Genomic DNA, 19,201 nt, shown 5'->3' with positions numbered 1-19,201 from the left:
ATGGATTTCGGCCCAGATCTCTGTACTTGGGTGAATATATGATATTGTTCTGCATTCTGTCCATCAACTATTGTTTTTGCATTTGTCAACCCGAGTGGGACGGGGATGCTCAGACGTGAGTCCCGTGCTCTCCATGCCACTGGAATCAAGCTATCCTGGCTGAAGAGGGGTGAAACCCCGAAACCGGTCTTTGGATGCCTGGTTCCAGTCCAGGGAGGACCTGGCTTGGCAATTTGGGCTGGACTGTTCCCATGAGGCACAAGGTCAAGACCGATTTGCATATGGCTGGGTTCAAAATGGAATGGCATGGTGAGCAAAAAACGATGGATTTAGGCCCAGATCTCTGTACTGGGGTGAATGTATGACATTGTTCTGCATTCTCTCTATCAACTGTTTTTGCATTTGCCACCCCGAGTGGGACGGGTATGCTCAGACGTGAGTCCCGTGCTCTCCATCCCACTGGAATCAAGCTATCCTGGCTGAAGAGGGGTGAAACCCCGAAACAGGTCCTAGGATGCTTGGTTCCAGTCCAGGGAGGACCTGGCTTGGCAGTTCGGGCTGGACTGTTCCCATGAGGCACAGGGTCAAGACTGATTTGCATATGACTGGGTTCAAACTGGAATGGCAGGGTGAGCAAAAAAACGATGGATTTAGGCCCAGATCTCTGTACTGGGGTGAATGTATGACATTGTTCTGCATTCTGTCCATCAACTGTTGTTTTTGCATGATGAGAACAAACCCTAAGTTCATACAGAAGGTCCCATCTCAGTTTCACCTTAATGAACCTGTTATCCTGCCCACTTTTTTCCCACATCATTCTTCACCGGAGGCAAAATCTCTCCACTCTTTGGATGTCAAATGGTGCCTTAAGTTTTATTTGCAATGAAACACGCAGTTATGCAGAACGGATCAACTGCTAGTATCTTATGATCTTCTGTGACTGGGTTCTGCTGTCACAAAAAGAACCATTGCACGATGGATCGCTGTTACTATTCAGCGGTGTCATTCTAAGGCGGGTAAACCGCTTACGATAAAGGCCAAGGCTCATTCTACGAGAGCAGTTTCTTCTTGTGCTGGACCTTTCGCTGGAGTACCATTGGACAAGATTTGCTGTGCCGCTATATGGTAGAGTGGTCATACTTTCATGCCACATTATTGCCTGGATATGGCAATTTACAGAGAAGCAGCAGTGGGACAGGCAGTTCTACGTTATCTATTTCAATAAACTAAGCCTCTATTTTTAGAACTGTTTTTTCCTTCTTCATTCATGTGTTTTTACCATTATAAAGCTATGGTATGCTATTTTGCTTTCGCATGTTACATTGTTTATATGCTAGTAATTAACATATATTTTATACAATGTAGTTAAGTATATGCATGTATATTGTTACCCATCATCCTCTAAGGATATATATATATATTGGTTGTTTCTATGCACATTTGTCTATGCAACTGCTAGCTACTCGGATTCAAGCATGTGAATCTCTGAAAGATCCAATACTGGAGAAGAAAATGTGTTACTTACCTGTAACTACGATTCTCCAGTATTGGGATCTATCATAGATTCACATGTGACCCACCCTTCTCCCCTGAGAGGCTTCCCTTATTTCCTTAAGATAGAACATTTCCCACTTGTGCTTGAAAATCTGAGGACCCTAGCCTCTTTTGGGAGTGTTCGACAGGGTGCTGTTGCCTGATTGGCTACTACTTAAGATTTTTTTGTTTTTACAAAAGAAAATGGATAGGCTATTGCAGTGATTGTTCATTGTATTGTAGCCTATGGTAGTTTTACTACTGCTACTATAAGTATACCGTGGGACTCCCACTATGACGACGGGGATGATTCAAGCATGTGAATCTATGAAAGATACCAATACTGGAGAACCATAGTTATAGGTAAGAAACACATTTTCTTATCACATTGAATGGTAGAACACATTCTGACTGTGGAGGGGCGGCCACTTCTACAAACTCTACCATGAGAGATGCATTGATTACATCCTAATTGATTTAAGGCTATGGAAATTTATAGATGCCGTGTTTGTGGCAAGTAGGACTGAAAGTGATCATAACCCCCTATGTCTTTCCATGTCTTTTAATTAGGGGAAATTTAGCCCTGACCAGCACCTTTGTTGTGTTGCTAAGGATGTTCACCTAGCTAATAGCAAACAATATCTCAAGTGGAGGCAATTGGCAACAAGAGGATGTTTAATCCTCTATTGAGAACAAATTATTGTTTATCTTAGTTAAACAGGGATAATCCACAGGCCGTTATACATATCCACCTAAGCTTTTTTAAATCAGCTAATTACCCATTTTGTTGTGCTCAAAAACAATTGGAGAAGAGGGTAGAAACCCGTTTCTTGGTATAATGCTGAGTGGAGGAATTTAAAAACCAAATTTACAGTAGCAATAAAGAATAAAATATCAACAACGTTCACACTTTGTATAAGGCCTATAACAATGCCCAATTAGAAGCTAAACTGGATTAGGAAAAACATAGATGGGGCGGTCCTCTGTCTACTTGCCAAGAAAAAAATATGGCCAGAGTTTTGTCACTTGTCACAAGGGGAAGAGCTGAGGCAGCAGCCCAGCCTGCAAAGTCACATTTCGCTTGTGGTGTGGAACGAGTATTTCCAATCCCTGTATGATGATGGCCTGACACATAACACCAGAGATGGAGAGGTCTTTAACAATATAGATTGGACAGATCTTGTAGTGGCTTTTAATCTACAGGACGTAGAGCTTCCAATAGGTGCTACTGCACAGGGGAAGGCCCCTGGACCAGATGTTATTCCTGGGGATATTTATCTTTCTGATAAAGTAAAGTGGGCTGAGTATACCCAGCACACTTAAGGCGAGAAAGCAAAAGACACCCAATTGATGGACAGCTCTAAACTTGGTTGACATGGTGAGCAAATGAATGATAGATTAACCCAGATCTCTTTACTGGGGTGAATGTTTGATATGTTCCAAATTCTGTCCATCATTTGTGTACCTTTTGTTTTCTCCCCCTAAGTGTGCCCAGTATACCCACATGGGGGTCCCAGGCTCACTGTGTCACTGGATTCAAGCTAGCCTGGCTGATGTGGGGTGATACCTCCAAACCGGTTTCAGGATGCTAGTTTCTGATCCATGGAGGACCTGGCTTGGCAGTTCGGTCTGGACTGTTCTCATGAGGAGCAGGGTCAAGACTGATTTGCATATGGCTAGGTCTAAACTGGGGTGGCATGGTGAGTAAAAGAACGATGGATTCATTTAACCCAGGTTTCGTGACTGGGGGTGAAGGTTTGAATTGTTCCACATTCTGTCCATCATTTATGTGTTTTTGCTCAGGGACAAAATTAGCAATGTGTACCAGGTATTTTGTTTTCATTGTTTATATTGGAAAACGTTGCTTATCGGCAAAGGCCACTTATTGGTGGCCTTTGTCGATCTGAAGTATTTGATTTGATCAGGTCCCTCGCCAAAGCTGTGGCTGATACTTCGGCAGATGGGAATGCCTCTAAACATACTATCTGTTATTTTTCACCTACATGGAAACAACCATGCTAGCATTTGTTGGAGAGAACAGGGACAGCTCATGGACCCAATTCTGATCAGGAAGGGAGTCCGACAGGCTATGTTCTTGCCCTAACCTTGTTCTCCATTTACCTGAATGAAGTTGTGCACTTTCTCTCGGCAGTTCCATCTGACACACAATCATTGGCCAATGTGAAGGTACCCACTTTCCTATTCGCTGACGATACCCTCCTTGAGTCACAAACACCCAAAGAGCTGCAAACGTTGTTAACACCTTTTGAGGACTTTTGCTCAATAAGAGGTCTGGTGGTTAATGCAACCAAGACCAAATCTATGACATTAGAGCAACATAAATCACGTAGGGTGAAAATATTTCTGGTAGGGTAGTAACTGGAAAGGGTGGATGCCTTTTTGTATGCATGTCTTGGAAACACAGTATCGATAAAGCTACCCTTAAGCATAAACAGATGTCAGGTGCCTGTTTGAAGGAGTACCATGCTTTAAATAGCAAACCCATTGTGCCACCCCTTCAGATCTATGATTCCAAAGCTGTGGCTGCGGTATTATATGGTGCCGAAGTTTGGGGGTTTGCCAATCTGTCTGATATGAATAAACCCAGAGATAAGTTTACCAGAACCTTGGTGTCCCTTCACCCCAGTACACCCTCCCTCACCCTAATTCTCGACATGGCAAGTCCAGAATATCCAGGCTATGATACCGTTGTACCAGCCCCTATCATGGATTTCAGCGAAACAGACTCTGAGGCTCTTGGGCCTCGTAGCCTCTTGTATTCTGTTTGTAGCACATGCCCATTGGCATGTGCAGTCGCTGCAGTGGGACTTGAAGTTCCAATTGGCGCTGCACCAGAGCAATCTTTCTGACATGGTACAGATCTCAGTGGTAACTGCAAAAGATCTGCAGTGGTGGCTGATGAACTGCGATTGGGTCAATAGCAGACCCCTTTACCTTCCCCAACTAGAGCTGACTGTAGTGGCAGATGTGACACTCTTGGACTAGGGCGGCCACCTTGGAGAGGTGGAGATCAGAGGACTATGGTCTCCGGCGGAGTCTGGACCCTACATAAACTTGATGGAGCTTCAGGCGATTCAGTTGGCATTAAAGGCTTTTCTACCTTCCATCAAGGAAAGGCTAGTGCAGGTGTTCAAGGACAACATCACTGCCATGTGGTACTGCAACAAACAGTGCTGGGTAGGCGCAGTGGACTCTTTGCCAATAGACTGTCTGTCTTTAGACAGGGCTGGAACACCAGGGCCTTATGTGTGCTGATTGCATGCTGTGTGTTCTCTGTACTGAATGCACGCTGTACATGTTCTGTGTACTGACTAGATGCTGAACGTGTCCTGTGTGCTGATTTAATACTCTGTCTAATGTGTGCTGATTGCATGCTGTGTGTTCTCTGTACTGACTGTATGCTGTACTTGTTCTGTGTACAGACTGTATACTGTATGTGTGCTCTGTGCTGAATGCATGCTGTACATGTTCTCTGTACTGAATGCATGCTGTACATGTTCTGTGTGCTGATTGCATGCTGTGTGTTCTCTGTACTGAATGCATGATGTACATGCTCTGTGTACTGACTATGCTGCATGTGTTCTGTGGGCTGATTGCATGCTCTATGTCTTATGTGTGCTGATTACTTGATGTGCGTGTGCTCTGTGCTGAATGCATGCTGTATATGTTTTGTGTACTCACTGTATGCTGTACTTGTTCTGTGTGCTGATTGCATGCTGTGTGTTCTATGTATCGAATGCATGCTGTACATGTTCTGTGTACCGACTGTATGCTGTACGTGTTCTGTGTGCTGATTGCATGCTGTGTGTTCTCTGTACAGAATGCCTGCTGTACATGTTCTGTATACTGACTGTATGCTGTACATGTTCTGTGTGCTAATTGCATGCTGGGTGTTCTCTGCACTGAATGCATGCTGTACGTGTTCTGTGTGCTGATTACATGCTCTATGTCTTATGTGTGCTGATTTCGTGCTGTACGTGTGCTCTGTGCTGAATGCATGCTGGTCATGTTCTGTGTACTGACTGTATGCTGTACGTGTTCTGTATGCTGATTGCAGGCTGTCTTCTTTGGGCTTAATGCGTGCTGTGCTTCTACTCTGTGCCTAATGCATGCTGTACATGTTCTGTGTACTGACTGAATACTGTACGTGTTCTGTGTGCTGATTGCATGCTGTCTTCTGTGTGCTTATTGCATGCTGTACGTGTGCTCTGTGCTGAATGCATGCTGTATATGTTCTGTGTATTGACTGTATGCTGTACATGTTCTGTGTACTAACTGTGCTGTATGTGTTCTGTGTGCTGATTGCATGCTCTATGTCTTATGTGAGCTGATTGTGTGCTGTATGTGTGCTCTGTGCTGAATGCATGCTGTACATGTTCTGTGTTCTGACTATGCTGTACGTGTTATGATTGCATGCTGTACGCGCGCTCTGTGCTGAATGCATGGTGTACATGTCCTGTGTGCTGACTTCATGCTGTACATGTCCTATGTGCTGAATGCATGGTGTACATGTCCTGTGTGCTGAATGCATTGTGTACACGTCCTGTGTGCTGACTTCATGCTGTACATGCCCTGTGTGCTGACTGCATGCTGTACATGTTCTGTGAGCTGATTGGATGCTGTACCTCCTCTGTAAGGGAGGCCCTGTTTTATAAGTATTTATGTTGTCATTTTGAGATGCATGAGCAAACATAAAATGAAAGTTTATTAAAGTTTACCAGACACTTCAGGCTGCTAATACCCATATATCAGAGACACGTCAGCCGATGGCACTTATGGGTGCTGCCCACAGTAGGAATCAGAATAGTAATGCAAAAAAACGTTGATTGTTCTGTTAATTAAAACTTACAATGTAACACAATTTCATCACCAAATAAAGCATCATCAATAAAGGGCATCATAATAAAATACCTTTCACCATATAAAAACTAAATTATAATCACAGTGAACACAAGCTAGTTTAGCATGTTCTGCCATACATGTCAATTAAGTTAATTGTTTGAAATAAAATCTTAATACTCGTACAATTTAAGATCATCTTTTTACCCTATTTTCTCTCTCTTTTTTTAAACTCAATATAAATAGGCCTGCTACACACTGCAAGTACCACTGACAGTAGCCATTTCAACTCACGCTTTGCTAATTTGGACTCAGCAATAGACATGAATTCCCCCAAATTTCCACAAAATATCTAGTCCTTCCCTTGGAGACAGACTGTAACTGCTTGCTGACATGTTCGAATAGTGTTTCTATAAAAAAACTGTCTCAACAGTCATTTATGCTCTTCCATTAGGGCTGGGCACAGAAGACAATATGACAAATGTAGTCCTTGTAATAATTACAAAGACGTCATGATGTCTGTTTAGACAGTCTCCTCCAAGACAGTGAAATGAAACAAATTTGTAAATCTCTTAGCCGGAAGCGCAGCAGCTTTAATTTTGTTATTGATCCATTCAACCCTCCTAAACATGAGTCAAATTTTAAGGTGTATTATAGACCAATAACCATCCATGCATGAGGCTCTTTAGGATGATAAAGGAGCATTAAGGATGAAATATTTGTTCCTGTTCGATTCATAACTCTATTAAATGCAGTTTGGGAAAGGGATAAAGCCCAAATCTTTTCTGCCTTAAAATTGGATATGTGCAATTTAAAATATTCATGGGATGCAGTATTTCGAGGGTCACTTTTTACCTCCCCTCAATTGTACTGCGCGTAGATCTTGAATAATGCTTTAACTTATAACGGAATTTCAAATACGCTCCGAGAACACTTATGCACTGCCTCCTAAGGCCAAACTCCAAAACGAATTTAGGCTGGTGTAGCCTGCTGAGGTAAATTAAACAGGCAATGGTATGTTCCTACCATGACATTGTCTATCATGTTTAGCAGCCATTACTTGCAAAGGTGGCTGAAGAGATAGGCCTTTTAAAGAGTTCCGCAGAGAAGAGAATGCAACTACTGATGAATTATTTCTTCTTAAAATTGCAGTAGACTGATTCTTAAATGAGCCTCAGGAGTCAAAGATCACCCCCAAATATTTATACTTGGACACAGAGCCAAGAGCCGTCCCTTCTATATACAATGTTGGTAGTGAAGATATTCCCCTTAAGACAAGCATGGCTTTGGTTTTATTAAGATTAACTCTTAACCCATGATCCGCATTGTACTGAGCGTTGTATTACTGAAACGCTAAAGCCCAACCTTTGTATAGCTAATTAGCACAACATCATCAGCATATAGCATATGTGAAGCATTAAAACCAGCTGCTGTAGGTGAGTGTGAATTAACATTATTTAAAGCACAAGTAATTCCGGTGAGGTATAAGTTAAAAGTGGAGCCAGTACACAGCCTTGCTTTAGGCCATTTCTTGTTGAAATGTTTGGGGAGACCATTGTACCATTGCCCAACCTGACTCTTGTGTGTCTGTGTACAGTAATTGGATCGCTCTTAAGAGAAGAGGAGAAATTCCCCAAGTCAACAACTTTAACCATAAGATGTTTCTCTCCACTGCATCAAATGCTGAGCTAAAGTATACATAACACAGATGTAGCTTTACGGAGCAATGCCTTGCCTGTTCTATTATTTAAGCCAGAGTCTGAATGTTGGTATTTTTGCCAATTCGCTCAATAAACCCTGTCTGGTGCTTCGCCACCAGAGACTTGAACTCAGCCCAATCTGTTAATTCAGTTACTAGACATGTTGCTAAATATTTTGCTTTCCCATCCATTAGCGCAATCAACCTATGATTAGAAGGTAGGGAGGTTTAACCGGCTTTGTAAATTGGGGGCAATATTGACCCCCGTCAGCTGTCTGAAATTACTTGGTTATGGATGATATAATCAAATAACTGAACAGCTTATCTGCCCAGAATTGCGGATTCTGCTTGTAAAGCCACTGTGGAAGTCTGTTAGGGCCTGGGGCCCCACCCCTATCCCCATGGAGATTATTTTTTCCACTTCTCCGAATGAGATCCCTTTAATTCAGGATCCCCCCTCTAACTTTGGAATAACAGCTTTTTGGGTACCCTTTTTTTGTGTCCGCACCACCATACGTTTCTTCTAGATAAGTAGACCAGGAGGCTTGTGAGATAGTCGAGGTGGAAGGAAACGTCCTTGAACTAACTGGTTGATTCACCAACCTCCAAAATTCTCTAGTGCCATTTCGCTTGGAGGCAAAGAGGATTTTACTAGGGGTGGGCGGAATTTGCGGAATTAACCTTCGCAAATTATCGCGAAAATGTTTAAAATTATCGCAAACAAGCAGAAATATCGCGAAGATGCAGAAGTTTTTTTCCGGCATGTTCGCGAGATTTTCTGCATGGTTGCGGGTCGCCAACTTACCCATGTGGTTGCTTGCGGGCGCGGCCATCTTGTTTTGAGTTGTGGTGCATGATCGCGAGAAGAAAGACGTGATCGCGCGACGCATGACGTCACTGCGGGCGCGAACTGTCGCGAGACAGCGCAAATGGCTAAAAACAATACAACATCTCATGGAGAACGCGACCGGATCAAGAAAACTTGTCGGCGAACGCAGGGATTCAGGTAAGGCGATCGCGCGCGCGGGAGAATGTATTATTTTACAGCGCGAGCAAGAAACAAATTATCGCCAAGCTGCGGAAACCGGAATTTTTGACATTTTCGCGCTCTCCGCGGAACGCGAAAATGTCAAATTATCGCAATTTCCGCGAACGGAACGAAATTTTCGCCCAGGCCTAGATTTTACACCAATATCGGTCTGCTTCTGATTTTGCTGAGACCCATGCAGCTTTTTTATAGAGTGATCTTAATTTAGAGAGGATCTTGCTCTTTATGCACAAATTTGAATAATTTCGCCGCCCCCTCAAAGCGTGATTCTTCTTTTTTCTTGCTGTTATGAGTTGGGCTGATGTTTTTCTGTCTGGAGTCATACCGAGGCTATAGTGGTTTCCACTTTATGAACACCAGCTTGATTCTCCAATAAAAGCTTAGGAAATTGAACCCACTGTTCCAGAGGGTTTGTGGTTGATTCACATAATGTCTCCCATTGTAATCTGGGTTGATGTTCTACTATGATCAGAATAGGAAAAATAGCCCTCAGTTTCCCCAGCTCTACTCTGGCTCGACTATGGCGGCCTCACTTGATATGAAAGAAATCCTTCCATGAGTCCACTCTCTTATTATACCTGTGGGAGCAACCACAGGCATCATGAGGGAGGTCCTTTTTGTGGTATGCGGGGGAAGCTTGCATTGATAATGCGCATGTAGAGTTTGTTCTGAGAGGAAGCAAGCTTGCATGCTGATGCCCATATGGTACCAGTCTGTGAAGGGTGGGGAGGGGTAATTCTTCTACCTCTGCTGTTCTGAAGCTGTATATGTGGGGGAGGGCATACGTCACTATTCACTATGTGTTCATGCTGTAGATGTGCTGTAACAGAAAGAGAGGAAAGGTTTACTGTTCATGCTTATGTCATACTTGTTATTGGCAAATTGAAGTCTGGACTGCTAATTGTCCATGCTGTACCTGTCTTTGTTAATGAGTAAAGCAAGCACCCACGCTAATGCGGTATGTGAATCTAGCCCTTCTAATGCCCAGGGGGTACCTGCTTCATCTGTGTGTGGGAAAGCATCAGTGCTGATGCCAATGCCTTGTCTAATATGCAGGAGTGGACCTCTTCTGTGAGTAGGAAATTCTCTGAAGATGCTAATGCCGTACCCCTTTTCCTAGTGAGAAAGCTTGCACTGCTGATGCGCTAACTATGCCTGCTGCGTCAGTTAGGGAAGCTTGCATTTCTAAGGTTCTTGTGCTACATGATCTGTAAGGGAGGGTCACAAGTATTGCTGAAGCACCTCCTGCGCCTATTGTGTTAGTGAGTAGTGCCCACAGACAATTTTCCAGCTGTGTCTGTTGTGTTAATGAGGATGGAAGCATACACAGTTGATGCGATGAAGTTCTTGCTGTGTATGGGATGGAAGCTTTCTCTTTCAACCTTGATACTGCACCTTTGCTCTGGGAGAGTGGAGTTTGTACTGCTAATGCCCATTCTGTACCTGGTCTGGAAGGGAGAGAAGCTTGCACTGCTGATGGTCATGGAGTCCCTCTATGTGTATGTGAGGGAATCCTCCATTGTTGATGCTCATATAGTACATGTTCCTTGTATCCATCTGAAACATAATACAAATTATTTTCTATACAAAAGCCAAAATGGTTGTCTGGGCTTACATTTGTTATCTCTATGGGTCCGATTCTGGTCATCAGGGGGCCAGAGGTCAGTAAGGGTCAAGGTGGTAGGGTAGTTAATGCCAGGGGATCACGCCCATTCTCATGCCACTTTTTACTACTCTTCCTTTTCCTCGCTCCCTTAATGTCAAGTAGCGGTAACTATTAACATAATTGTCCAGTGTCACCAGTGACACTGGACAATTATGTTACTGGTGATTGTTACTGGAACCAAAATGTGTGCATGCTTTAATGAGCATATGTTTAAGTTCTGGTTAACTTGTGTCCTGATTCTCTGGTGAAAGAACTAGAATGAAGCAGAAGAGAGAGAACGAGAAAGAAAAAGAGAGTTTAAGTGTTGAAATAAATCAGTGATTGATAGGTTTATACTATTTTAGAAGTAATCATATAAACTTCTCTATTTCAGGTTCTAGGTCATTTTCCTCTCACCCACAAAGAAGTCGTGGAGCGGAGACAGCTTTTAATGGTAAAGGAGGCATTTAACATCTGCTTTACTATCGGTATTCAATTGGTTTACAGATATTGTTGCTAGATTCTGTGTCATCAGAAGATTTAGTTTGTGGTATGCACTTAGCAAAAAAAGTTAACATGTATCGGCAGCCTGTATTTAGTATGTGGTGGAATGATACAGATGCCATAAAATGGGTGATGCCCCATTCTGAAGATAACACCAGTGTGTAAACAGTACACCAGCTCAAGGTGCACAGCCTGCAATAGGCCCGTGGGCCACTGTAATTTTAACAATCTCATTTTTTTCTCCAATTTCATCCATGATAGCCCATGTCTATCAAAAAATAATCCAGTTCAGACAGAAGTATTCAGGTCTCCCAAAGATTTATTTGATGATTCCATAATACAAATTGCGTTGTAAGGGTCTTCCATGATCGTAAAACCCAATACATTTCGGGAAAGCTCCCTTCCTCGGGGGTAACTGCAATATAAACATTTCTTTAAGGTACCATCACAATACGCATCAGATAACTATTTTGCATCTCATCAGATAACAGTTATGTGCCACATTGTTAACAAAATGCTTAAAAAACGTTCCCATTATAATGTGCTCCTCCGACATATTATAACTATCGAAAAGCCCCTAATCAAACCAAAATATATTAAATCCTATTATTTGAACCTATAATCTCATCCTTTGCTCTCCTACATAGCTTCCCAATAATATAACCCCCTCGTAACTCATAAAACAACAACAAAAGACATTATTCCCAGTGACCCTGATACAGGAGATTTACCTCCCTCCGTGATAACCCCAGTTTTATTCGCTGAACCCTGGTGAGATACGGAGATCTGCCCTGCCGGACGGGGGACGTTGTTGGAGCCCTCCCTCACTGTCATCTTTGCAGCCGCTCCTCTGGCCCTCCACGCTGGGTGCAACCCCGCCGTTGCCGCTACACCATCCTGCGGCCTGGAAGCGGGGAACTACAGCTCCCAAGCGCCCTAGCGCCCCTTGACGCCACCTACGCGCCCGGAGGCGCACAAAAAGACCGCTGCTCCCTTGGGGGAGCGGGAAGTTTTATTCGCTGAACCCTGGTGAGATACGGAGATCTGCCCTGCCGGACGGGGGACGTTTTTGGAGCCCTCCCTCACTGTCATCTTTGCAGCCGCTCCTCTGGCCCTCCACGCTGGGTGCAACCCCGCCGTTGCCGGTACACCATCCTGCGGCCTGGAAGCGGGGGACTACAGCTCCCAAGCGCCCTAGCGCCCCTTGACGCCACCTACGCGCCCGGAGGCGCACAAAAAGACCGCTGCTCCCCCGCGTCGCGGGACGCGCGCGGGCGGGCGCCGGGCTAAGCCCGGGCAAAGGGCGGGCCGTCTGTGGCCGTCCGGGGCTGGTCGTGGCTGGGCTGGGGCCCCCTCTAAACAGTGAGCGCCGGTAAGTGGCCATATATTATACAATGAGTAAATGCGTGAGTTCCACATCTACCACCGCCTCTACTGCCCCTGTATTTGGAAGGATTGACACGCTCACCTCTTCATTTGAGAATATGTTGGAGGACGCTGTAAACAGGGTCAATAAAGAAATCGAGAATACTGAGAGGAGACTTTCCATGGGTTACATACCCCCACATCAACTATTGTCAGAGGGCTTATGTGAGAACGGGACTGTGACCCCAGTTCCATTATTCCCTACTGTAATAATTAATAAGCCAGCACACCCTGAAACCATTTTCGAGGCTCTCTCGATCACCGATGCTGTAATTACCATCCCTGACTCCCAGCAAAGCCCTAATGCTATAATTAACACTAACTCTGCAATAACATCAGAATAGACTATGGGGGAGAAAAGAAAGAGGGGTCCTGGTAAATCTACTAGAAGTAAGAGGAAACAGCTCCCCTGTAACAAACTTCAACCGACGCCAATGAGCATGTGGTCACGAGGTGCTGACGTCCCTGGTAGGGCACCTACTGACTGCACCGTGCATCCTGCAATCAGCACTCCCGATCTTACAACAGCGGAAACGGCTCGTATTTCCACTCTTACACAAACTGAGCTTGCACCAAGGGATGGTTTATATGTAAGTCCGAACGGAAACCTAATCGATACTATAGTGGACTCTACTTTCAATCGACTGAAGGATCTAATGGTAAACCAGTTTAATGTCATCTTCAAAAGATTTGATAGACTGGAAAGCATTATAAAAAATGAGGAAACAAAGAGAAAAGGGACTATGACTATAGAACAAACCAGAGGCGACAAGCTATTAAAAAACTTGGATGCTCTCCACAAAAGAATTACAGAGGGTATTAGCAACAGTGTTTCGTTTGGACCAACTAGTGTGTGTAAAGAATGCACTGGGGGGGTTAATTTAAATCCACCACCTACCAATCCCACACATAGTTCTGTGCCTAGTACGCTGCCATCACAAAAGGCACACACTATGAATAACCCTTCTGGCAATTTGGTACCCCCCCCTATTGCACCAACTGTAACACCCATGTTAGGTCCTGCAAAACTAGCCTCTGAGACAGCGAATAGACCTATCGTCACTCCTCAGGTTAACAAATGCACGGAAGTTACTCTTCAGTTGCCCCCAGAAGTCTGTCCTTACGCAATAATACTAGCTGGCGTACCCCCCCTTAGACATAATCAGACAGAGTCCTGGGACGAGCTCAAAAACAAATGTATGGACTGGTTATGTAAACACAAGGGTGTTGGGTGGGAGATCGCAAATGATATCCTAATGGTTCGCAGGGTGGCCTGGGTGGGACCCTCCACCAAACACATTATGGGCGATTGTATAGTCGTATCCTTAAGGTTTCCCTTATTGGCAAAATGGCTGTTGAACGCCCCATTTGATCCGTTCACTAGTCCTACAAATATCATTCTTGTACCATTGGGCTTCTTTTACAGACCTCGAGTAAGGTCATACAATAATATCACTCTGGTACCCCAGTTATCTAATAGGTTTAGCACCTTATCCGACCTGGAGAACCAGGATTGACCAATGTATAGTCCCATTACTATTGAAACACCACAATCGAACCCTCCGTATGACAATCCTGACATAGTTGAATGTAGCCCTATTGACAACCCCCAGGGATCACGGCAGGTAGAATCAGCATTAGCCACTCCTTTCGTGACCACTGCTTTTAAACTCCATGAACAAAACCTGAATATACTCAGCTGGAACATCGCAGGCCTAAAAGCAAAACTTACCTCAAATGAATGGGTTAATATGGTCAGTCGATTTGATATTTTGATGTTCCAAGAAACCTAGTGCACTAGTGGTCTATTACTTGAGGGATTTGCATGCCACAATAAAATTGCATCCACCCCTGAGTTTGGTAGACCAAGCGGGGGTTTATCTATATGGATAAAAATTACTGAAGGCAATAGCATAAAACCCATAGAGACTAATAACGATAATGTCCAGGCTTTGATTTATACGCATGGAATTACGGTTTGTCTAATACATTTTTATAATAACGATTTCATATCACTGCCCAACAAAAACTTTATTAGGCTATTTGAATTTATCGACAATTTAGTGCATGGAGAAAAATACGGTAAATTAGACGGTATTTGTCTGGGGGGAGACTTTAACGCCCACTTGTATAATAGTATAGATACACCTGCTATGAGTGGTGTCGGGAAAACCCCCTGTAGAAGAGGTGATGAACTGCACAATTATTTATCCATCCACGACTTAGTCGATGTAATGGTAAAAGTTTGTCACGACCCAGATAACCCCCCACTGCCTACCTACAGAGGCCGTGGCTGTTCATCCACTATTGACTACATTTTCATCTCAGCTTCCCTCGAAATATTTTTAGTGAAAGCCGAAGTTTTAGGTACTAGCTATAGTGATCATAACCCAATTCTTACTACTATTAGATTTTTAAATAAATTCAGGAAACGCAAAGAAATAGGGGCAAAAGATCTGACACTATCCATTGACAAGCTGAAAGTGATATGGAGAGGGATAGATAATAATGCTTTATTGGCCCGTATCATAAAATCCCACCACCCACTTATAGAGACGTGTCTGTCTAGTACTTGTCCTGGAATCGATATTATCCAGGCTTTCACTATGTTGTGCGCCGGAATAAAATTAGAAATCTCGAAACCAGTCACGACCCAGGGCAAGAACCCTAGATGGTTTGACGGCACCTGCTCTAGGGCAAATAGGGCCTTACGTGACGCATTAAAAGCTGAACCTAGGGATACGGCACTAGTCAAGCTCTTGAGAGAGCGCTATAAAAACGCAACCAAAATACGCGCGGAGGCGGTGCTAAAGGAACGGTGGGATTCCCTTGCCTGCGCTGCCGCTCTCAAAGACGTAACGGGGTTTTGGAGAGAGGTGAAAGCATTTAGATCCACAGGATCAAATATTACTCCCATAGGTTGCAATATACCGAGCAACGTATGGGAGGAGCATTTTTCAAAAATTTACTTAGCTGACACAGCAAGCACTGACAGTCTCCCCTCACCCTCCAACTTAACCATACTACTGTCCGAAGTCGAAGATGCCATACGCGAAAGTGCAGGGAATAAAGCCCCAGGCCCAGATGGTTTGTCAATCGATCTCATTAAATCTGAACCTGATCTCTGGTCCCCTCTTTTATGTAATGTTTTTAATAATTTGATTAACACTTCCATCCCAGAAACTTGGACCACAAGCATAATAGTACCCATTTTTAAGAAAGGGGACAGATCCAACCCTTGCTGCTATCGCCCAATATCCTTGATCGATAACACCTTGAAGATCTTGGGCCGGGTCGTTTTTAATAAAATCAGGAACTGGGCAGAAGAGGAACAAATCTTAAACTGTTGCCAATTGGGCTTTAGGAGCCACGTTGGCACTGTCGAACAGTGTTTAAATCTAAATCTTATATTGGGGAAATATACAGTAGCAAAAAAAGTACCCTTATATCTGGGTTTCATGGATTTAACTTCAGCGTTAGATTTTGTCAACCGTTCACGTCTATGGGAGATCCTTTTAAATTACGGGTTGGATGATGCACTTGTACACTTTTTGGCATATTTGCACAGAGACCTGAAAGCACGAGTGAGGATCAACAATGAAGGGGAGGTCTCCAGGGACATTTTAATTGGCAGAGGGGTCAGACAAGGGTGTGTCTTGGCCCCCCTGCTTTTTACGCTTTATATCAATGAATTGAATAACTCCCTGACCGAACTAACCAGTGACGTACCAAAAATTAATGGTCAACTGTACCCTGCACTTTTATATGTAGACGATGCGGTCCTCATGGGTCGCACACCTAAAACATTACGTATTTTAATCTCTGGTTTTGTATCTTTTATGGAAGAGTTGGGATTATGTACCAATTTTAACAAATCTTTTATAATGTCATGTGGACCCAAAAAATACTGCACAAAGAACATAAGGATTGGAACCGATCTCTTAAAAAGCACGAGCACTTTTCCTTATCTAGGCCTAGTTTTCTCTGACACGGGCTCATGGAAATCGCATGTAGCCAGAGGCAGAAACAAACTAGGCATGGCAATCAATTCTATAATCAGCCTGCGACAACCTAAAAAGGCAGACGTAGTGACCCCATTACTGCAGATCTACAGAACCCAGTGCCTGCCTACCGCGACCTATGGCTCCGAAGTTTGGGGGTTCGTGGACTGCAGTGGGATACAATTGGAAGAAAATAGATTTTGCAGAAGGTTACTTGGGGCACAAATTTCATCACCCACCTTCTTATGCCACAAAGAATTGAATCTACACTATGTAGAAGACTTTATTAAATCTCGTCCTGCCTTATTCTGGCTGAAGATATGGCGCAATCCCGCTGCCATCCTAACCCAACGAATTATAACAGATTGTCTGAGATGCGATAGGGGTAAATGTATACCATGGCTTAACGCTGTTTATAAAAGTCTAGCCAGTATACATCTAGAACACAGCTTTTCTCTCCCCTCTGCCGCCGAAAATATAATCTTAAGATCAGCAAGGGATGCCTTATATGACTTATATCGTACTAACAGAGTAAAGGCTGAGCTTAGTAAGCCATCCATCATCAGATATACGTCCATCCTGAGGACAGTAGGCACCAACCACTCAAAACCACAGGAGTATTTAAGGAAAAACATTGGGAGATGGAACAGGTGTTTGCTTTTCCGTCTTGGGGGACAACAGTGTGAAATATCTGCTCTGCTTCCCGATTGGTTTTAATAAAAATCTGGAGGAGACAGTTTGCCCATGTGGTGATGGCTGCAAACAAACCCTACCACATTTTTTGTTCTCCTGCAGATTTTATGTAAGGTACACTAAACAATATCTTATCCCCTATTTTAAGGCAAATGGGACGATTAATCATAATTCTGCATATGAAGAAATACTGCAACTGGGCAGCGAGGACATGATTTATCGTGTTAGCTCCTTTTTACTAGCAGCTGTTAAATCCCGAGCCTCTATGCTCACACTTTGAAAAATGCTACTAATATGCAAAACTCTTTTGATCATGGCTAGCTAAGACATGTTTATTCTGTTCAAAGATGGTTGCTACAAATTGTTCATTTGCATTACAATTATGTTTACGTGTCTGTTATTTTTGTACAGCAACGTTGAGGATAGTCTTATGGATTATTTAAGACACATTACTGCCCAATCGCAATTTATTAATATTGCATATACAGGGCTATTACAGTACCCAACAGTTCGTAATTTACGACCAACTTGTTATTTACACAGTCGGATGTTTACAAATTGCCTATTTTGCACAGTGCTCTAAATGTTTACATTTTGCGTCTTTGCACAGTAAGATTGTTGGTCATCGTATGAATCATTGGTCAAACCCACTCTTACTTTTAAATCGTACTTTTTAGCTATGCATAGGTTTCACGATATCCATTTTATAAACTTATCACATGCTCTTATTTTTTAATCATTTTTTCTTGCTCGAGAGAAGATTGTATGTTATATGTATATCAATAGTGATGTTGTACTTTTATGGATCATTACTTTATCCGAATAAAGATAAATTGATTGATTGATTGATTGATTGATTGATAACCCCAGAGATAACAAGCATTTTTTTTTTAGTTTAAAGAAATTTTATTGAATTAGTATGAAATATTACAATAAATACAGAAATAGGGGATACAATCTTAACTGTATAATCAGTTCAAAAATTTGAAAAAAAAATAGGGGAAAAGAAGAAAAGGGATGAGAGGAAAAGGGAACGTTAACGGTACTTATAAAATATTAGTCTTAGTATAACCACTTATATAAATAGTAATAACTGTTAAAATACATAATTAAGAACAATAGAACGTAAGCAAGGAAAAATAAGTGACAGTAACAACATTTCATGGAGGTTTAGGAACGTCTTCAATGCGGGGATTGTGGGTTTGTGTTATTTTTGCAGAAGTATCTAGAAAATGAGTAATAGGTGACCATAAGCATTCTCATTTTATAGCAAGGGATATGGGATGAACATATGCTCTATCCAACCTGTGGTTGTAACAAACCCCATTCCACCAGGCTTGATAAGAGATGTTAGCAATGTTTTTCCATGCACTAGGGATTTGTTGAAAAGCAACCACAAGAAGTAGATCTATAGTATGAAAAGTGTTTGGATATGATTCCCACGCAGAAGATACACTACCTAAAAATATGTTAACAAAAGTGAATGGTATCTGTGTATGAAAAATATTGTTAATTTGATTCCAAACTAGCATCCAGAAGATATGAACAAGAGGGCAAGTGAATAGCATGTTATGTAAATCAGCAGGGGATGAATTACAGGACCAACAAGATGGAGAGAGAGTAGGATTTATTTTGTGCGAGGACATAGGAGTTAGTAATAATCTATTATAGATATAAAATAAGGTTTGGTAGTATTAGCAACCCTAGAGGATTTCCTAATCTTAATCCAGATCTTGTTCCAGGTAGAAATAGATAGGGACAATTTGAGATCAGCCTCCCATAAAATTTCTACC

At 42.8% G+C, this 19,201-nt stretch overlaps 1 protein-coding gene across 7 annotated transcripts in view; it reads left to right on the top strand.

Annotated features, from left to right (window-relative positions):
• The window catches only part of LRRC71 (leucine rich repeat containing 71), a 382,267-nt gene that overhangs the window by 164,653 nt on the left and 198,413 nt on the right, over positions 1–19,201 (top strand). For all 7 annotated transcript variants that reach the window (XM_085640082.1, XM_085640080.1, XM_085640079.1 and 4 more), the window contains one exon: positions 11,180–11,239. In XM_085640082.1, the coding sequence (XP_085496208.1) occupies positions 11,180–11,239 (60 nt within the window). The remainder of the gene's footprint in view (positions 1–11,179; positions 11,240–19,201) is intronic.

Source organism: Triturus cristatus, chromosome 12, assembly GCF_964204655.1.
Source record: "Triturus cristatus chromosome 12, aTriCri1.1, whole genome shotgun sequence".
Taxonomy (NCBI): domain Eukaryota; kingdom Metazoa; phylum Chordata; class Amphibia; order Caudata; family Salamandridae; genus Triturus; species Triturus cristatus.
The sequence above is the reverse complement of the archived record's forward strand: the minus strand, read 5'-3'. Positions and strand labels throughout refer to the sequence as shown.